Consider the following 22,414-nt stretch of genomic DNA (forward strand, 5'->3'; position numbering starts at 1 on the left):
AAGCAGAGTTGGAGTTTAAGAAGTGTTAAGCAGCAAGTAATTTAGGCTGGAGAAGGATAAAACAGGAGAAGCGACAGACAGTAAAATGAGAAACATGGTCAGTGAATTAAAGGTAGAGTGAGAATAGGTAAACTTTTTCTATAAAAGGTCAGGAAGTAAATCTTTTATATTTATATATCTGATCTGTCACGACTACTAAGCTCTCCTGTTAGAGCACAAATGCAACCACAGATAATAGATCAACATGACTGTGTCAAAATGAACCACTACGAAGCTGGACATGGTGGTGCATGCATATAATCCCAGCACAGGAGGATGTGGCACGAGGATTGTTGCGAGTTTGAGACCAGCCTGGGTTACATAGTGACCTCAAAGCCAGCCTGAACTTCATAGTGAGACCCTATCTCAAAAACACAGGAAATAAAAAATAAAAAAACTACTACAAATACGGAAGATTTGATATGGCCATGAGCTAGAGTGCTCATTCATGGGTTAAAGCATTGGTGAAGTAACAAAGTTAATGAAATGAAAGAGTACATGTAACAGAAAAAGGAACATTTTAAGTTAAGATAATGGAGACACCAGTTTCAGGGAAATAAGATCTAGAATAAGATCAAGTAAAGGTCATGGCAGGAGTGGGGAATGAGGGAAGAGCAAGGGCCCAAAATACCACGTATTTAGTCTGAGCAGGTGACAGTAACAGACTGGTCTAGTATGAGACCAAGTTCTATGCCACCCACTCGGAGTGTTTCTGAGAAGCCTGACATACTATCGTTTTCTAATGCTATGCCACAGGTCCATGAGCCACAGTAGCCACTACTATACTGACATTTTTTTTTTACTGACAACTGCCTATATAGGAAACACAGTACTCCCACTTAATTGATTTAAATTTTTCTTCTACCAGGTAAAATGTATGGACAAGTACAAAATACATAATTTAAGTGACTGAATTCTCTTGCTCCTGATTTTCTTTTATTTTTCTCTCTTTTTTGCTTGCCTCACCTTCCCAAGTGCTGGAATTATAGGCACCCATGAACATACCTGGCTATTTTTTTCCCTTAGATTCTAAAACCTTCCCCCCCCAAAAACATAAAAAGCATATGTTATAACCAGTCTTCCCTGAACTCTTTTCCAAAATGAAAGGTCTTTCTCTTCCCTGTTTTCTCCACCTTCTCACTAACACATCAGACTTATGAGCACTTACCACAACCACTACTGCCATTATCAATTCTATGGCCATATTATTTCTTGCCTCGAGATCCCACGGTTCCTCTTCCTGCTAAAAAGTTTTTCCTGCCCTTTTGGTTTCTTTTCTCTCAATCCTGAAGACAACTAACACAGCATGTAATCACACCACCTTCTGATGTGATGGGCAGTCTTTGTGCAATGAAATTTTCTCAAAGTAAGACTCATGTCCCTCATTTCTCTAGTGTATCCTATGTACCTGTATCTAGGATCACACTCTTGGCTTTGATACAAAGTCAGAGGTACAAAAAAAAAAAACCAAAGTCAGAGGTACAATAAAATATAGGTACAGCAATTGATAATGAAGTGATAATGACCTGAAATCTGAAACTGACCATAATGATGTTGACACATTTAAGACAGAGAATCAATATGATAAAGAAGTAAGATGAAACAGTAAGAAAAAGAGAACCACAAAACAGTTACTCTATAATTTCTTCTTGGAAGGATGCTAACTTGTCTTCCAGAATTGTACCCTACTCCAAATTTTTCACATGTAATTAATAGGTAGGAGGAGAGGAAGAGAAGAAAAGGTCAAACAGTGAGTAGCTACGCATAGTGGTGCATGCCTGTAATCCCAGCACTCAGGAGGCTGAGGCTGGAACACTACTATAAAGCTGAAGCCAGCCTCAATTACACAGTAAAATGTAGACTATATAACAACTTGCCTCAAAAGAAAAAAGAATAGAAAGAAGTAAAGTAAATGAATTAAGGGACAAAGAAAGGAGAAGAAAAAAACAGACAGAGAGAGAGACACAGGGAGAAAAAAAGGCCATAAATACAAAGAGTGATCAAAAACACAGAAAGGCTTTCTTTCCTCATCTCAGTCCTTTAAACATTTTTTTAAACATTAAAAAGTAAATAAATTCTGCCTCCACTCCTGATAAGAAGAGCTGTATTACACTTAGATTTCATCACTGACCTCTGTTCTTCAGCATGCCAAGGGCCAACAATATCTGAGTTTTCATTTACAAAAGAATGTGACAACAAACCTAGTATCATTTGGGTGTTGTTGGGGTCCGTTTCCGTTTGCAAGGCACCTATTAGTATATTCACAAGTCTCAACTTCAGGGACAGAAAAGTTACTGGCTTATCATAAGATGAGCTGTCATCATTACTAAACTTTCCTTCCAGGACCACCTAGGGAAAAAACACATAGTTCACATCAGCTGTTATGATACATGATGCCCATGAGGGAATAGGACACAAAAAGCTGATCAATCTACTAAGCAAGGCTCTCAGTCTAACACTAACCACTGATGAGTCTGTCACTTGTTCACGCAACATATATGTCACTACCCTATAACCATTTGGAATGGTAGGTCAAGGCATGCTGGTGTATATCAGAAGAAATACCTGAACCAAGGGACTTCATTAATTTACTTGAAATAAAGGTTTTCAATTAAAAATCTATTGTTTGACTTAAGTTAGTCCATAGGAACAGAAAACACAGTAAAACACCTTAAGAAAACATTACCTCAGATTTGACTGTGCCAAAATGATGAGGGAGGGGCAACAAAGAAAGTAGGATGTTAATGGAGGATCTTCTTAATTCTGTTGGATTTACATAGCTTTTGAATTTTGAGAGTTCTCTGCCAAAAAATAAAAAACTATTAGTATTTTTTATCTAAATTACTTTTTGGGGGGGGGCACTGGAAATTGAACTCAGGACCTTGCACTTGCCAGGCAGACGCTTGCATTGCTGAGCTATACCCCCAGGCCTAAAATACATTTTAAACTACTGCTAAACTTTATAAGTCAATTTTTCACAATGCAAGCATTTTGTTTGTATTTGTGTATGTTCATCTATATTAAATCACTACTGAACTGTACCAAAATTCAGTGGATTTGTGTCACGATTTAAAAATACAAGGCCTAACTCAGGTGTGGTAGCACATACCTATAAATCCAACACTTGAGAGGCAGGAGGATTACCACAAATTCAAGGCCAGCCTGGACTACACAGTAAAACCCCATCTCAAAAACAATTTTAAAAATAAATAAAATGCAAGGACTGGGTAACTCAGTAGTGAACCACTTACCTAGCATGAGCAAGGCTCTTACTTCAATTCCTAGCACCACAAAAAAAATTTTAAAAAATAAAGTCTATTCTCCAAAAATAGAAAGACTTTCATTTATGGCTGGGTTTGTTCTGACCTCCCTAGACAAGCCAAAAAAGCCCATGGACACATCAGGACCAAAGGCATCCAGAGCTGCAGTTGATTTTGGATGTTCTGTGAACTCATAAATACAATCTAAGTCTGCTTGGACCATGAAGACAACTGGACAAGATACACACATTAGGAAACAGGAGAAAGCACCAAAACAGACTAGGCCAAACCAGACAATTGATATAGTAGTAGAGAATCACAGCTTACCTGTCAGGCAAAATGGTTTCAAGAGCTGAAATAAAGTAAGGAACCACAACATCAATCCCTTTCAAGTCACAGCAGAACAAAGGAGGGGAGTTTAGAATAACGCTGGCCAAGACAGGATGGCACACATAATCATTTATCTGCAAACCTTGAATTAAAAGCATGTAAAATCTAGGAAAGCAAGAAAAAATATTTAAATAAACTGCTAATCAAAAGTTTTCATAATTATTAATAATTTCTACAAAGTCATCTGAAAGTCTTTTTCCACTCTTCACTATCCTTATCCTTTAAAAGGCTTAATGAAATTCAAACAATTCAAAATCATATATAGTAAGAACCAAATCATTTTTCCTAATTAAGAAAAAGAAAAGACTCGTGTCAATTATACCTTAACATTTAAGCCTTGTAACTCAAAGGTCCCTGCACGAGAGACAATGATAACAAAATAAAACAAATGACTGCAGTACTTATTAATAAACTGATAAAATTACTGAAACAAATTCCATAGCAACAGAATTACTGAAACATATTCAAAACCAATTCCCTCCCCTGCACTCTCACAAATCTGTTCTTTGAGTTTGTCCTACTATCACCATCCAGTATTATGGCCAAGACAAAAAGCTCACGGCCATAGCCTTCTCCTTTATTGCTGGTGATATCACTTGGAATTATCTCTACAGGCTACCATCTCCTTCCTGAGAAATGGGTCCCCACCACAGTGACCTCTGGCACTTTTATATGAATCATCCTCACAGTGATAGCTGACCAGAGATAGACCTAATTCATCAGATGCTCTTCACCAAGAATCTGAAACTAGGATTCAGAGATGCTAACTGACCACTGTGACTACCTAGACCAAGGTTGTAAATGGGAACTAGAAATTGGGAACTTAGAAGTATATTACAATAAGAAAATAACCTATGGAGAGGAGAATGAAGTAGTTCTGGAAGACCATGAAGACAGAAATAGAAAAGAGGAAAGCTGTTTTGGTGCTTGAACATTTCCAATCCTTGGATCCTACTCTTTGTAAGGCTTTGCTGCACTTCCTGATCTTAGACTTTGTTAACTATCACTAGTTTCTCTTAACTTCCTCCCTTTACCTTTAATGTGACTGTAAGGATTTTCCTTACTTAAAGCCATGATTAAGATATTGTAGAGTAATTCCCTGAACATAATATGCTTTCTCATGCCCATATACTTCTGAACTTCCTTCTCCCAAGATGACTTCTCTCTGAAAACCTAGCGGTACACCAGTATCTCTTATGATGTTCTGGTTGATATTAACCTCACTTTAGTAGCTTTGTGAATGATCAACTGAGAAGAACAAAGTAGAATTAAGAAGAAAAATAGGCGGCCAGTACAGTGCATTTAAGAGAAAGTGACCATGTCTGAAGTCTACAAGAAAGTCTAAGAGAAGTCAGAAAGAGGAGTAAGCTGAAGAAAGGCAAAAATTGGATTAATCAAGTAAAGATACAGAGGGAAAAGTCTAAAATGACTCCTAGTTTGTAGCTAAGGAGCTGAATAGATAGCAGCGCCAATCACAAAGAAGCTTATCCAGAGATCTGGATTAAATGATCCCCCTAATTTTCTAAAATACTACATGTTCTTTACAAACCAAACAGTCATCCAATCTTCCACAACTCTTTTCCAAACTCTCTAGAGTGTGTACTGCTTCTTCCTCTGACTGCCCACAGACTTTTACCTGTACTTCTCTCTTGGCAATTTCTTATTCTTACTGTTACCTGTCTACATGGGTTTGGTAATTTCAGATAATTAACTCCGTTGGTGTAGGATTTACAGCTGAACTGTCCATAGTACCTAATACTGTGCTAAAAATGTATTAAAAATGACTGTGATTCTTCTAAATTGCTCTTTAATTAATAAAGTTCAAATAAAATAGAATAAAAAACTTCTTAGATAAAAAATCTTAAAAGTCTTTACCAAATTTGATGACGCAAATAAAATGGAAAAATTCAAACAAATTCCAAGCATGTACAGACATTTATAGGTATCTCAGACCAGCATTTACTTATCAATTCAGCCTACTAAGCCATGCTACAAGTGTTTCACTATCAAAACTACATAAATGGAAAATATACAAAAAATTCTAAGACCTGGATAAATAAGCTGGCAGTATCTCTTCTCCAGTCTTCTTGCTACAAAAAATCCTACACAGTGTCCCACAAGCCTCAGCTCTTCCTGCTTCATAGTTATCAGGAAATTCACTTGCATCAAACATAGGGTTGGAAACCATGGTGTCTGTGGACATTTGTGACCCTTTCCGTCGAAACTCCATACTAGCTTGTGTTGTGATGGCTGGGGAGAGAAAAGGAGGGTTTTATTATGTTTATCAATATGCCACATAGGCTCATGGGACCCTGGACACAAAGATCAAATATTGATATCATTAAATAGCTACTTGAATAGGTTCCAATAATGCTTTTTATCAGCAATTTTTTTTTTGAAAAGGGCTCTCTGAAATCTTCTTTGAAAATGGGTAACAATTTACAGTGGCACTATTAGTTTAATGGGTTCTACAAGAAGCACCTTCAACTGAATTTTTAATCAGATGATATCTGTATTCATATACAGATATATAATGCAGAATTTGGCTTTTAATTATTTTTCTGTTGTTTTCCTCACCCTACAGAATGGTGCTTAAACATTCATTAAGAAAAAATATTAACCCAGATGGACATTGTAATTAAATAGGCAACCCCATGCCAGTTTGTATAGTTTTGGGAGAGGGCAAGTTAAGGATGAGAAATGGGTAGGGAGAAACAGAGCATTCCCAGCACCCACCCAACTCCAAAACACACACTAAAGAATTGCCCAACCAAGCAAATGAGAATGAATTTTAACAACCACAGACGGCAGCTAACTTGAGGTTGATAAATTAGAAAATTAGGTTGGTAAAAAAGATTATCATGGTCATCCATTGTCACTGAAACAGAAGCCCTTCGAAAGTTGCTTTATTTCTAACAAAAGATTTCATAGTGTATTGAAAGTCACTCTGAAATCTTTTATTACTCTACATAAAATGATTAAATCGTTTTGTAATAAAAAGTTGAATAGAATGCAGAGTCAAGAATCTTTATGCAACTTCCCATGAGCCATTTAGTCCTGAATAAGCTATCCAGCAATAATACATTTGAAAAACACTACATGCAGAATGCATACAAATCAAACAGTAAATCTGTATAAAAATAAGCTTAAAGCTTAAACAAAACAAAAAAAGCCAAAACACAGTTAGTGCAAAGTCCTGGAATTCATGACATGACCAGACTAGTATACAAGAAATAATGGGACTGATTCAGGCAGATCAATTTGCTTTTGCCAACAATCTTCCCCATTCAAAACACAGAAAAGTATTTTTCTTCCCAAGTGCAAAAACTACAAGAGACAATGACAATCAAAATTTTTAATGGAATTATGAAAAAAATAAAAACATGACTGCAATTAAGAAGCTTCTGGTTCCTACTTACAAGATTTATAAGAAAGAAGAATTTGGATAAAAGATGCTGCAAGATAATAGAAATAAATGGAAACAAATCAAAGGACAGCAGTAATTATAAAATACTTTAAAGATGGTGAAATTTTACAACAAATTAAGAAGCTTTTTAGCTTTTTAAAGGTTAAATTGAAAACTTTACGATACCATGAGCTAGTTTAAAAACATAGGAAACTGCATTCAGGTCCAAAATTATGATTTTTTTGTATCATGCAGAACAATGAACAAAGAAAGTTACACAGCTACAGAGAACTGATGTTTTGAACTGCCTGCAACGAGCATAAAAATTTTAGTTCATTAACCCTTCCCAGCTCAATATTACTTTCACAAAGTACAGTGTACTGTCACATAAATTGAAAGCTAACTAGTTCAAGGAACCAAACATTTTAAGTTAAAGGTGAACTGCGTGATAGAATTCCTTGATGACAGCCAGTGCTAACAAAATAGTATACCCAACACACCCACCCCACCACCATCCTGACCTGATGCTGCAGCACTCCATAACCCCTTCCACCATGTAGAGACTTCTCATTTCCTGGGTAATGTAACAGCCTTTATCATCTCCAAAAACAGTGAGGAAGAGAAGTGCTTCTATCCTTTCCCCACCAAGGAAAATGATGAGTTAAAAGATGTTGCTCACATATGATTTGAACTTTGGTTTCTATCTTCTGGTGTAAGAAGGTGAGAAAAGCTGTTACAAATTCCCTACAGACAAAATGCTCTTTAATTTCCCTTTAAGCAAGCCCTCCAACAAAACAGCAGACTAGGCATGCTAGATTCAGGGATTTCTGTGTCAACTGTCTAAAACCCCAAAGCTACACTGTAAGAATTACATGTTTAAAAAAATAAAAATTACTAACTTACTCTAGAAAATAAATATGGTTCAGAAAACTCAAAATATAAAGTACATAAAGAAAATATAACTCAAAAATTGTTTTTAACTTTTTCTTAATTTAGACATTATAAACACATTCATTTAACCATAAGTAAGCACTACTTTCACATTTGTGAATAAAATTATAACATGGAAATGGTAGAAAATTAAGTATCTAAATTTGAACAAAATAAAGCAAAAGAATCCCTAACCTCACACAATCTCAAATTATACTCCTGAAAATCCTTATATTTATAACTTTTCTAAATTATTTAAAGATTTATAAAAGCATCCAAAATCCCTGTATGTATACAATAATCACAGACATAGACTTTCATCATGACATGATACATAATAGCTATGAAGGCATTTCTGAGAGAAAAGAGACACCTTATGACTATTATATTAGTGTATTCCTGGAACTAATATTTTCCCTAGATATACAAAAACTAGTATAATCAGACTTTTTTTTTTAAATCTCAGTCTATTTCCAAATCCAGTAGAAAAGTGGTTTCTTACCAAACAATCAATACATTCAAGAATGCATAATCATGGTGCCTGGCACACAGTAATAGCAACTCAAAAAATGCCAGTCATTATTATTATTCAACTGTGCAAAACATATTATAAATATTCAATTATTCCGTATTTTCCCTGCATCCATCCTGTGTCCCATTTCACTATTTCTAAGTATAATGGTCAGATGAAAGAAACAGATCAGATTTTATGTAAACAGTTTCATTTCTACAATAAAATCTAAATGAAGATATCAGAGTTATTAATTCTTTATCAGTCTTCTTAAGTTACAAAGCAAATGATACTTTGAAAGGATTTCCCTCAGTTTTCTAGACTAAAACAAGACAGTTTAGAGTCTACTGTGAAGCAAATAACTGTTCATGTAGATATGTACCAATGATTGACTAGATGTCAAAAATCTAAGAAAATGCCTCAGTGGTTCATTTCCAGTCAAAATCTTTAATTCTTCACTGAAATATTATAACCCTGGCTGACATGAAGGGAACTTCCAGGTCACCTAATGAAAAGAATTTGATTCAACAAAAAGTGACTAATCTGAAGTATGTCTAATAAAACCAGACAAAAGGCCAAACCTCCTAGAATACACATTAAAAGAATAGGTAGGAAAACTTCCAAAGTTTCTTTTTACTTTAGCTGGAAGGGGTTAAGCATGAGATACTGCTTGGTCAGAAACAACTTTTTAAGAAACATATTAATCTTGCAGGTAGGAAAGATTTAAGGGGGGGGGGGAGAAAAAAATGATAACATGTTTCTTAAGCAATATTTACCAGTCATGCTGCTGTCTCTGTTTATCCCATTATGAAGTTTACAGTGAACAAATGCTGCATCAAATAACCATGATCCAAAGAGATTCAAGATGCTGTTAACCTTTGGTCTCCGAGGGGCAGGCAGTGGCCGTGGTTCTGAACTAGTCTGATTTGGACTTGACAGAGGAGAAGTTGAGGAGCTCTGATGCTGGACTTTTGAGGCATGAGCAGTACTAACCTATGAGAAGAGCAAGAGTACAACCATACTGATGAAAGGTTTGAAAAAACAGGACTTTTTTCCTAAAAAGGATAGAAAATTAAAAAGTTAACTTTATACAGTCTCAATATGGTAATAAAAGTTCTAGGCTGGACATGGTGATGCATGGTGGCAATGCAGGTAATCCCAGCATTCAGGAGGCTGAGGCAGGATGATTGCTGCTAGTTCAAGCCAGTCTGAGCTACAAAGCGAGTTAAAGGCCACTCTGAACTGCATACTCAAACCCTGTCTCAAAGGAAGGAAAGCAGGCAGGCAGGCAGGCAGGCAGGCAGGAAGGAAGGAAGGAAGGAAGGAAGGAAAGTTCGTTCTTACTGTGCTTGTCTTCATGGTGGTCTTATTCACAGTAACAGCCCGGTGCCTCCGGTTATGTGGTGGGGTAGTACTGACTGCAGTGCTTTGAGGCATACTTAATCTATTCACAGGTGTTGGGGGAGCACTGTCTGACCTAGGTCTAGAAATGCCTTAAGAAAAAAAGAAAGATGAAATTATTCTTCATAGTTCAAATATGTGACTGGGGCAAGGGGTGGAGTACAACGATAGAGCACTTGTGGAATGCCCTGAGTTTAATTCGCAGCATAACCAAAAAAAAAAAAAAAAACAAACAAGAGGAAAAAAAAAAAGACTATTTGACCAGAAAAACGTCCGCATGTAATACTTTCGAAGCAGTGGGGCATACTATATCAGATTGCTAGTCACCTGCTAATATCTACATACTATTTTTATCTGTTTGACAGAACACAAATTTTAACTGGACATAGCTACGCACAATAAATAACATTTTCCTGCCTCTCAACTAGATGTGGCCATTCTCTAACTACAGAAAAATAGGTGATAGTTGGCAGGTCTTCTAAGAAATTTCCTTAAAAAGACAATCAGGTATAGACTCTCCTTCCTTTCTAACTCCCACACAGGACAGGAAGAACTCATTTGACCATCACAGTCCAGCAGACAGTGTACAAAGGATGCAAAGCCACTAGACAAGAAGGCTTTTTAACCCTCCAGGGAATAGATCTACCACAGTAGCCCTATAATGTCTTAGCCCTGACTTCACATGTGTGAAAATAAACTTTTATTTAAACCAGTAAGATTTTTGGTTATATGACACCAAACTTAATCAGCACTATTAGTTTGTTACATAATATATAAACAACTTTAAATGTTTTAGAAAACAAGGCATGGTGGCACACAACTATAATCCCAATTACTCAGGAGAATGAGGCCAGAAGATTATAAACTCAAGGCCAGTGGAGTGTTAAAATAAATTTGTAAAAGGGCTGGATTGTGGTCAGCACTCCCTTGGGTTCAATCCTCAATATAATCAATTGATCGACAGACAGACCAGACAAACAGATAATAAATATCATTATCTTTTAATTGGTTAAAAAAAAAACTCCTGAGCTCTTATATGTCTAAAGTGTGAAAAATCTTTTAAAAAGTAGTTTATAAAAGGTATAACTTACTTTACAATAATATACATTTGAATAGTCTCAAGTGTGTTATAATTGTATTTTCCTGGATAATAAGAATAAGCACTTTTTTGAAAATTATTTATTTGTATCCTTTGTCCCTTCATCTAGTAAATATTCTTTTTCTTAGCATATTATTTGATTCTATAAAAACAAATTAATCTATTATATTTGCTGCAAACAATCTTCTCTAGTTTGTTACTTATCATCAAATCTATTTATCTTTTCCTTTGGGCTTTCATAATTTTTCATAGAATTTGATTTGAGGGTTATCGAAATGCAGGCTCTTTAAACATCCAGCAACATACACAAAATTCACCTAAGAATGCATCCACCAGACAGCTGATTCCACGCATGGCACGAAAAAATATTTGAGGCAGATGTTTAAGGCAAGGATACTGATTCAATTCTTGTGGCATTCCGCTCACATTTAAGAACTGTTCCTGAAATTTTGGAGTAGAGCTTACAATGGCTGGGTTACTCAAATCCACAGGATTACTAACAAAAAAAGAGAAAAAGTTAATTACACAATTAGAAATCTCAATAGAAAAAAAAATGCATGCAAACCAATTTAAGAAAAGGGCTTTGTGTGTGGTTTTTTGTTTGTTTGTTTGTTTTTTGGTACTGGGGATCGAACTCACGACCTCACAGCTTGCAAGGCAGGCACTTATGCCACTGAGCTAAATCCCCGGCTTGCCCATTTATTTGATCTAGATTTCACTGATAAGGGCTCAGAGCTTAGACATGAAGGCTTCTCTACAGAAGACGTGTAGCTTTTTTACATAAATTTACTCTACCTATAAAATGAAAATGACAATAGAACTAGAAAGTTTTGGCTTTTCAAAGAGTACACATAGATATTTTTAACATGTTTGGAATTAAACAATGGAATAAAAAAGCTAAAAATAAATCAAAAAGGACCTCATTTTACATTAACATTTCCAATTTTAAAAAATATGAAAATCAAGGTTAGTGTTATAGATTTACATAGTAGCCACATACATGTACTATAGCATACATTTCAAAACAATGTACTAGAAGTTTAATTTATATTTTCAGTACAAGCATTTGCATTAAAAAGTGTTCTTTTCGAAACCATCTGCTTAGCTGTTCATTAAATAGGTTTTCCAACTCAAAATACAGTTGGTAACTTATAACTGGTAGAAAGAATTTCCACTAGGTATTAGGTAAATGAACCAGGCTGAGAAGTAGAAATCAGTAGTTACACATTGGCTACCTTTTGAAACCTCTTTTTCTACCTACCAGAAGATTCTTAATTTCAAGTAACTATAGTGGGAAAAAGCAACATGTGTGCTTGTACAGAATATGGGCTTCGAGAGATAGTACACCATATCACACAGAACTGTAGTCCATCATGGAGGGTACAGGAGGTAAAAAGTCTCAAGCAGCACTGCCTGCCGGGAGTTGTAGTTCATCTGTTTAGAAATTATGAAAAAAAGGTGGTAAGGTTGGAATGGACTATACCTCAATCCAACAAAGCTCTGTTAAATTCATGTCTTTCAGTTATTGAAACTAGGAAGAGAAAGGCTTATGCTCTTCCAGATATAAACCAGAAGTGATTTGATAGGCATTCAAACACTCAGAGATTAAAAAAAAATAAAACTGAAATGATGAAATGAGAATGGGTAAAGTTATGGAATAGATAACAGAAACTCTACTTCTGTAATTCCTGATATTCTGTGTATCTGTTTTAGTTGGGCTGAGTTGGGTTGGGTTGAGTTTTTGAGACAAGGTCTTGGTAAATAGTTTAGGTTGGTCTCAAACTCAATATATAGCTCATTCTGGCCTCAAACTTGTGGTGTTCCTCCTGCCTCAGCCTCCCAAGTGCTAGGATCACAGGTATGTGCCAACATGGCCAATAAAGGAACCTTTTACAGGTTTAGATTCTACCTCAATTTACTGAAACAGAATCTGAAAATCTAAATTTACTGAAACATGTGGGCCCTACAGGACAGGGGCTCATACACAAACCAGTTCAGGAGCAAATATTCGAGAGTACTACTAAAATTAATGGGGAGCCTGACATTGTGGAATATGCCCACAATCCCAGCATTCAGGAGACTGAAGTAGGTGGATCACCATGAATTGAAGGCCAGCCTGAGCTACATAGTAAGTTTGAGACCAACTTAAACTACATCCTGAGACCTTGCCTCAAAAAAAAAAAAAAAAAAAAAAAAAAAAAAAAAAAAGGAAAAAAATCAACGGAAAACATGTTTATGTTTTGCTTTTCCTAGAAGAAGATAAAGCTTTACCACATTAGATAAAATTCTAAAGCCTATCTCACCATCATATTCATCTCTTCCCAGGACATCTGTCAATGATCAAAGTTGTGCCTTCTCAGTAATACTCATAGACCTGCTTCCCACTCAGTTCAGGAAGATCTGAGTTAATACACAGCAACTTCTATTTACTCATTTAAGTAGGTTCCTATACTTTAGGAAAAACACCCTAACTAAAAGACAAAAGTTAGCTGAAAAAGAAAGACAAAGCTTGAGAGATCAATTAAGACTGAAGAAGTAAGAAAATATTATGTAAGAACTAACTCTAAAAAAGATTCCATGGGCTAGGGATATTGTTCAGCAGCATAAGCACCTGCCTGGCAAGCACAAGGTGGTGAGTTCGATCCCTGGTACCAACAAGATTCTAGGACTAGAGTTTTACCCATCACTTATTTAAAAAACTTAGCGAACATATAGCTGTCACATAGTAGGACATGTAAGAGAATATGAAGTATTTCCCTCTGATGCCACCAAGGTACTTGGTCCTTCAAGGGAGCTAAGGCCATGTTGGGGTGAGGCCTTCACTTCATCCAGTGACTATCACCATGCAGGCAGCCTATACCATGGCCTCTGTCTCTGAGCTCGGCTGTATCTGAGCTTCACCTTTATCCTGCAAAATGACAAAGTAACCATCACGGATGATAAAATCAATGCCCTCATTAAAGTGACTGGTGTCAACGTTGAACCTTTTTGGCCCAGCTTGTTTGCAAAGGCCATGGTCATTATTCACATTGGGGGCATCATCTGCAATATTGTAGGGGCTGGTGGCCCTGCCCCCTCCATCACTGCTGTCCCAGCTGGGGAATAAATGGTAGAAGCAAAGAAAGAAGAATCTGAGGAGTCTAACAATGACATGGGCTTTGGTCTTTTTGACTAAACCTCGTTTTGCAATATGTTCAATAAAAACTAAAAAAGCTGCAAAAAAAAGAGAAGAGATAGAGAATATGAAACTGCTATTTTTTTATGTTACCAAAATACAGGCTAGTAAATACAGAATTACAGATAATTCATGCGGAGTGTGGTGATACATGCCTGTAATCTCAACACTTGGGGGGCTGAAGCAGGAGGATCACTTTGAGTCCGAAGCCAGCCTGGCTATATAGTAAGGCCAGCCTGAACTATATAGCAAAATCCTCTCAAAAAAACCAAAAAAAATTTTCTTAAAAAATTTTTGAATGGCAGACAATTCAGAAAAATATTGAAAGAACAGCATTCCATAACCAAGGAGAACTTTTTTCTCAAGAAGGAAGGATGGCTCAACATTGGAAAATTAATATATCAACAGGTCAAGGACCAAGGCTATAGCTCAGTGGCATAAATGCCTGCCTGGCAAGTGCAAGGTCCTGAGTTTGATTCCCAGTACCAAAACAAAACACAGGTCAAAGAGGAAAAATCATTTAATTGCTAAAATGGATCCCAAAACATAATCTGGAAAAATTTCATTACTTCTTGAATTTATTTATATTTAAATTTTTTTACATTGCTTAGGAAACCAGACACATAAAAAATGAATATCTAATATCAACAATGAACATCCTACTTAATTCCATACATTAGAGGCCTTCCAATAAAAATTAGAAAGAAAGCACCGAAACAGTTATCCTTTTAATTCAACAATGTTCTACTAGATCTGCCAAGCACAGGAAAATATAAAAAAATAATTTTCAAGCTATCATGTATGAGGCATCACACTATTTTACATGCCTTTTTCTTTTCAATTCTAACAAGATGGATACTACATTATCCCTATTTTGCAAATTAAAAAGGCACAGAGAGACTAAATTATTCAATCAAGTTCACAAAGGAAAACATAGTAGAACTTGAATATCCAGGACTTATCATATCCAAAATACTTTGCATTAAGTACCAAAAGCTCTAGTATGAACTGTTAGCCAACTAGAAGATACCATAGCACTTTTAAATGGTCACATGATATACAAAAACAAAAATGTTCTGTACAGCAGCACTAGCCATCTAGAAGACATAATAGCATAAAAAATTTCACAAAATCAGTAATAAAGGAAATATGCAAATCTATGTGAAGGAAGAAGGCTACAAACACTTTTATAAATACTTAATATCCCAAGCCAAGAATGGTGTCCCAAGCCTGGAATCCTAGCTCTCAGGAACTAGCAGGATTGTCAGCCTGAGCAACATACTGAGTTCAAGGCCAGCCTGAATTATAAAGTGAGACCCCATTTCTAAAAATTAAACAAAAGACACAGGCCAGGGCTTTAACTCAGTGGCATAAGTACCTGCCTGGCAAGCGTGAGGTCATCAGTTTGATCCCTGGTACCCACCCACCAAAAAAAAACTATACATAAGATTCTAAAAAGGAGAGTGGAGGGCACACCTTGGTGATCGCGTTCACACCCAAAGCCCTGGGTTGAATACCCAGTGTTATTGCCTGGATCTAGATCCGCCCCACACACAAACCTAATACAGTTGTAGGCATGACTTTTGGATGTGGCTGGATCTAGAGCAAGTGATGCTAGGATTAAGTGTGCAATGCTGGGATTAAAACTGCCTCACCCTGGGTGTGAATGTTATCCACTCTAAAGGCAGACAGCCAGCATGGAATACAAAGGATACAAAGAGGGTTGCTGCTGTTGCTTGCTGCTCCTGCTTGTTTCACCTGCTTGTTTGTCTTCTGGTGCCTCCTATCCACTCTGCCATGTCACACTACCTTGGAGCCAGCCAATTATACACTAACTCTCTACAAACTGAGAGTCAAATAAACCTTTCCTCCTTTACTGAAGGTATTGTGTATTTTGTCTCATCAACGAGAAAAGTAACTAAGACATACAGTAATTTAAAAAACAGAAAGTTTTTAACAGATTCTGAAAAAATAAAAACACATGCATTAGAAAAGTAGACTAAATATAACATGGTATCAAGTTTCCATGAAGATAAACTAGCTATTCACAGCTTCTCTTTTTCCTGTGTTCTCTTTCAATTAAATACGGCATGTGTTCTGGCCAATGGAATGTTCACATCACTTCAAGTCCAGCCACACAATTTTCTTGCTCTCTTTTCCAACTACTAGCCAGATACAGAAGCTCCACCTTATAATGCTAACAGAGGAGGACAACAAAGCTGGACAACAAAGCTGTCTGAAGCATTATAATGCCTCCACTAGGAGGCAGGTTTTAAAAATAGCAGAGCCTCACTAGTCTAGGTCCCTGAACAATGACGTGAGCAAAGACCTCTGCTACCCCAACTTCATGAATTCTGAGTTCAGTGGCTGAAGCAGGACATTTTCCTTACCTTATTAATACACAATCCAAACCCCAAAAGACATTCTGAGGGTATTCTGTTTGTATATACATTGATGCCTTGGTATCACCAGGGAATTGGTTCTAGGATCCCCGTTCCCCAGATACCAAAAATCTGTGGATGCTTAATCTTCTGTTAAAAAGTGTAGCATTTATATATAACCTGTATACACTCTCTTGTATAGTTTAAACTATCTTTTTGTTTTTCATTTCTTTTTTTTTTTTTTTGTACTTTAAATCATTTTTGAACTATCTGTAATATCTAATACAACGTGATGCTCTGTAGGTAGTTGTTATACTGTTATTTGGGGATAAGAGGTAGAAACATGGTCTTGCTATGCACAGCTTATGCTTGCTATGCATAGTATAGTTCAGGTTGGCCTTAATCTCACTATGTAGACAAGGGTGGCTTCGAACTACTGGTGACTGTCTTGCCTCAGCCTCCCAAGTGCTGGGATTACAAGAATGTGACCATCAGGTTATACTGTATTGTTAAGGGAATAATAACTAGGAAAAAAAAGTCTGCATAAACTCAGTACACATGTAAATTTTTTTTCAAATTATTTTCAATCACTGGTTAGTTGAATATATACATATGAGTTCACAGATTCATAGAGCCAATTGTATTTTCTAACTTGACAAACTGATTCATCTCAAATGTTCATCAGGCAATAGATAAATATTGTAAAAAAAAAGAAAAAAAATTCTAAGTCTACTAAGTGTCAGTAAATACTGGCCAGGCATGTGGCACATGCTTGTAATCTCAGCACTCAGGAGGCTAAAGGAGGAGGATTTCCACAACTATGAAGCCAACCTGGACAACAAAGCCGTCTGGAGGGGCATAATGATACCCTGTCTCAGAAAAACAAAAACAAAAACAAACAAACAAAAAAGTAAACAGCAGTAAATATTATATAGTTAATTAAAACTAGGGGCTGGGGATTTAGCTCAGTGGCTTAAGTGCCTGCCTGGTAAGTGCAAGGTCATGAGTTTGATCCCCGGTACCAAAAAAAAAAAGTTAATTAAAACTGTGAATCTGGTATAAGAATAAATAAAGAGATTAATGGAGTAACATGTGACCCAAAAACAGATACTGTTATATACAAAGGAATCTAATATCTCAAAGGAAACAGTATTAGAAAAAAAACATAGCTATCTGATCAAAGAACACAGAAAAGACTTTCTAATTTTAAAAGAGAAATAATCAAAGGAAAGACATTCAAAAATCAAAAATCATTGCCAGGAATAGTGGTACATGCTTATAATTCCAGCACTCAGGAGCTGAAGCAGGAGGATCACCACAAATTCAAGGCCAGCCTAAGCTACATAGTGAGTTCAGTCTGGACTACATAGCAAGTACCCGTCTCAAGGAAAAAAATCAAAAACATCAAAAATCACTGAAAACTGAAAAATACAACTATGAAGTAGAAAAAGAAATAACAGAAAATGACTCACATCTCTAATTTATAGAAAGGTCATGCAGAGTAGTTTAAAATCACTAACACACAACAGAAAAACAAAGATAGTACAGCCAGGAGGGGAATACAAAAGGAAAAAGTTTATGAGACACTTACCAAAAGAGTAACAGTTCCACAGAAGACAAGAGTAAGAGTGGTAGGTAGGAAGTGATGGAACTAAACCAAAGAATTTCTATACAGACATAGAGGAAGTAGGGGTTTAGCCCTCTTAAAATATTAAGGTGTATTTCACTTCTCAATGAAATTTTAAACAACAGAGCTACTAGAAAATAATCCTGGAAGCCAAATTGACTACTGCTAGATACAGGAAGAATGAGGCAGTCTCTAGTCCCCATAGAATGTGACGAAGTCTCAGGAGACATACCATTCAGGCTGCAGCAACAGCAACAGCACAAATGCTGCATCTACCACAGAGAATGAACTCCTAGAGAATATAAATTAAGGGCAGCTAAGGACAGTGTATGACTACTGGGATAGGGACAGTAGGAGAGATGTGATGTAGATGGGCCTCTTGTTCAATATGCCTGCACTGATGGACTGTGATTAGCACCTACACTCTGATAACAAGAGAGTTCCTGCCCTAAGAAATTTACTAGATCAAAAGCTAATGAAATAACAAACCAACAATACCTTAACATATGTAAAAATCGAAACCATGTCTGTGCAACACACTCATTATCCATTTCTGGAGGGATTAGACTGGCATCTTCATCAGGAACTTTAAATGGAGGAAATGAAGGACCATATGTAAAGCGTAGCAATCTAGAAAATAAAAAATTCATAATATTGTCTATTTTTTATCTGAATTAAAAATATATTCAAACATGAAAACCTAGAAAAAAACAGATGAAACATATGTACCTTGCTTAAATAAAAAAAGGATACAAAAATCCTAGCTTATAAAACAGACAAACTGAAAGGAATTTCCTGTTGTTCAAAAGACTTTTTTGCTGTTTTTGTTTGAAGACAGGGTTTCACTATATACTCTAGGCTGGTCTTTTGAAGTAATTTTCCTGTGTTAGCCTCCTGAGTGCTAGGATTACAGAGGTGTACCACTTCACCTAGTTGTTCAAAAGATTTTTTTTCAGTGTTTGTTTAAAGAGGTAGAAGTGAGGCATATGAGAGAAAATGGCTCTGCAGAGCAGCTTGGGCTGAGTAAAAAAGAAAAAACAAGATAACACTATGGAGAAAGCAGGGTGAGGTATTGTGAGGAAAGTTACAGTATGTTTTTGAAACATATTTTAAATATTCAGTATTCATATTGTGTATTACATGCAACAGACTGTCATTTATATAATACAAATTATATTAAATGGTTAAATAACCATATAATAAAATTATAACAAATTATTTTTAAGATTCACTTCACTGCAAATCTATCACAACTGTATTTTACTTAATAACTTTATGTGAAGTTTAGAAAACAGTATTTAAAAATTAGAATATAGTACATTTTTATACTATACCATAAAATTAACTCAAAAACTTAACAGTAATATTCTAAATATATTGGCCAACTATGATGGCACACGCCTGTAATCCCAGCACTCAGTAGGCCAAGGTAGGAAGATCACTACAAGTGTGAAGCCAATCTGAACTACACAGCGAGAACCTGTGTCAAAAAAAAAACAAGTGAAACTCTTTAAAGCCTTTTGACTCAAATATTTTATATCTAGGTATGATACCTTAATAATCATATACAAATGCTATATAAAGTATTTATATCGTTAGCTTCTGAAGTAAACACTGGGAATAACATACTTATAAAAACCTCAAGAAAAATTATTAATTATAAATTCAATTATATAATGAAAGATTACAAAATCATTAAAGTACAATCTCAAGAATTATTTAAAAATAAAAGTTAGCTGGGTGTGGTGGTACGTGCCTGTAATCCCAGCACGTGGAAGACTAAGGCAGGAGGATCACCATAAATTCGAGACCAGCCTGAACTGTGTAACAAGACCTTGTTTCAAAAAACCAAAAAATAAATAAATAAAATAAAAAATAAAAAAACAACAGGTAATTAAAGTGACAAGAACAGACATCAGCCGGGCGTGGTGACTCATGCCTGTAATCCCAGCACTCGGAAGGCTGAGGCAGGAGGATCGCTGCGCGTTCGAGACCAGCCTGGGCCACAAAGTGAGCTCAAGGCCAGCTGAACTGCAGAGTGCGAGACCTTGTCTCAAAAAAGACAAAAAAAAAAAAAAAAAAAAAAAAAAGAGCAGACATCAGATGAAAAAGGGAGACAATAGAGTTTAGAATAATTTCAAATTGGTTTAAGAAAAGGAACTACATGAAAAAACCATTAAAATGTTAATACTGATTATCTGTAAATAACAGCTCTTTTCCCCTACATCTTTCAAATTTTCTAAGTTTGCACTGCTTTTACAATCAAAACAATAGTATTCCTTAAAAGTAGATTCAAAACACTTATATTCCCCTGTATATTCTTATATATACCAGAGTAAAAATATTCCAAAACTTCACCTTTTAGTTTAAATGACAAAGATCTAACATTTCATTTTACTTATTAGTATGTTTGCAATACATATTAAATTATTGTATGATGGAGAACTGGTACACATATCTATCTCATCTTGAAGATCTAACACTTATTAGCTCAGACCAGTCTATTCTCTCATACATAAGTCTCCCTACAAAGTACTTGATCGCACTATACCTTCCTCCTGCCCCTAATCAAACCTATGTCAGAGCAAGTCTCTACCTCTACCAGATATCAAGAAAAACAGGATAGGAAACATGTGAACAACATACAACGTAACTGGAAAAATTCAGAATCTGAAATACTCAATAACACAACACAAGTCAGATATGGTGGAATACAACCTATAAGAACAACTACTGGGGGACTGGGAAGGTTTAGCTCAAGCAGTGTAAGTGCCTTTTTGGCAAACATAAAAGTTGTGAGTTCCATCCGCGGTACCAAAAATAAAAACTAAAAATAAAAAGTAATGTATTGATTGTTCTGATCAATGTTTAGGAAAAAAAAAAGAACAACTATTTGCTCTTACTTGTTGAAGGAGGAAAATCACAAGTTTGGGCTAGTTTTTAAAATAAAAAGCATGAAGCATGGAGCTCAGTAATAGAGTGTTTAATTGTACACATGAAACCCTGGGTCAATTATCCAAGTATTGAGGGGAAAAGAGTGGGAAAAAACAATCTCATTTCTTCAAAAAAAATTTTTTTTAAAAATCAAAAATAAGAATGAGACTCTATAGTTTAAAGCAGACTTTTAAAAAAACACATTGAGTAGCCAGGCATAATGGAGCACGCCCATAATCCCAGCACTTTGGGAGGCTGAAGCAGAAGGACTGAAAGTTAAACCCAGTCTGGGCAACACAGCAAGACCATGTCAAAATAAAAAAATAGTAAAGAATCAGTATTACAGCCCAGTACAAAGGCCATGGTTCAATCCCCACCACCATAAAAGTGTACAAATGCAATTTCTGAACACTGCTTTCTTATTCAATGGAATCAACTATAAAGAAAAACATGTACAGGGAAATGTGAACAATGATTATCTGGTATTAAAGAATTGTAATGATATTGCAATTACGTTTTTAAAAGAATCCTTGTCTTTTCAGGTTATAAATTATGTACAGTTGAAATGAAAAAATAAAGTATGAAAAATGAAACCTGAGTTTATTCACAGAATGGTTTTACACATATAAATTTAAAAAAAGCAAAATTATTAAAAACTGCCTTCTGTACTCATTTTGGCACTAAAAATGGAACAATACAGAAAAGATTAGCATAGCCCTTGTGCAAGGATGACTCACAAATTCAAGAAGTATTCCATATTTTCTCTTAAAAAAAAAAACCACCTACTTTAGACATACTAAAGTATACCCTATATTCTTACACTATACTATACTTTATACATAAGTATATCCTACTTATGTAAAATTATATATATTTTTTTTCTTTTTTCTTGTTTGGTACCAGGAACTGAACTCAGAATCTTGCACTTGCCAGACAGGCACTGTGACACTAAACTATGTCCCCAGCTATAAAATTATATATAAATATATATGAATACAATATCTGCTAAAAACAAAATAAAACAAAAAACTCATTATATCTTTCTATGGTTTTTCCTTTAAAATAATGATCATACATAATTTTATAATTAAAATTATGAGTAGGATGTGGGGAGAAAATAGTGTATAAAATGTATCCACTTTTCAAAAATACTTGATTATTCTGAAAGCTTTTAGATTTGACAGTCATTAGCCAAACTGCTATACCTATTTTGTTAAAGTGGTTCAATTGTATGACTAAAGTACAGTGGTGAGAGATCCAT

At 35.6% G+C, this 22,414-nt stretch overlaps 1 protein-coding gene, 1 non-coding gene and 1 pseudogene across 10 annotated transcripts in view; 2 read left to right on the top strand and 1 right to left on the bottom strand.

The window, feature by feature from the left end:
• Ralgapb (Ral GTPase activating protein non-catalytic subunit beta) overlaps positions 1-22,414 on the bottom strand; it is a 95,782-nt gene that overhangs the window by 49,838 nt on the left and 23,530 nt on the right. For 6 of the 9 annotated variants that reach the window (XM_013150323.3, XM_063248356.1, XM_013150321.3 and 3 more), the window contains 9 exons: positions 18,718-18,849; positions 11,354-11,532; positions 9,881-10,029; positions 9,313-9,529; positions 7,109-7,144; positions 5,738-5,939; positions 3,627-3,794; positions 2,726-2,840; positions 2,241-2,388 (listed from right to left, as the gene is read on the bottom strand). In XM_013150323.3, the coding sequence (XP_013005777.2) occupies positions 2,241-2,388; positions 2,726-2,840; positions 3,627-3,794; positions 5,738-5,939; positions 7,109-7,144; positions 9,313-9,529; positions 9,881-10,029; positions 11,354-11,532; positions 18,718-18,849 (1,346 nt within the window). The remainder of the gene's footprint in view (positions 1-2,240; positions 2,389-2,725; positions 2,841-3,626; positions 3,795-5,737; positions 5,940-7,108; positions 7,145-9,312; positions 9,530-9,880; positions 10,030-11,353; positions 11,533-18,717; positions 18,850-22,414) is intronic. The other 3 variants (XM_013150325.3, XM_003467652.5, XM_063248357.1) reach the window with 1 other exon arrangement.
• LOC100731925 (large ribosomal subunit protein P1-like) lies at positions 13,898-14,211 on the top strand (annotated as a pseudogene).
• LOC111756188 (U6 spliceosomal RNA) lies at positions 21,808-21,916 on the top strand. Its single transcript, XR_002790664.1, has one exon. It is a non-coding gene; the product is annotated as a U6 spliceosomal RNA (small nuclear RNA).

Source organism: Cavia porcellus, unplaced genomic scaffold, assembly GCF_034190915.1.
Source record: "Cavia porcellus strain 051 isolate PalLab524CR breed Dunkin Hartley unplaced genomic scaffold, mCavPor4.1 scaffold_5, whole genome shotgun sequence".
Lineage (NCBI taxonomy): Eukaryota > Metazoa > Chordata > Mammalia > Rodentia > Caviidae > Cavia > Cavia porcellus.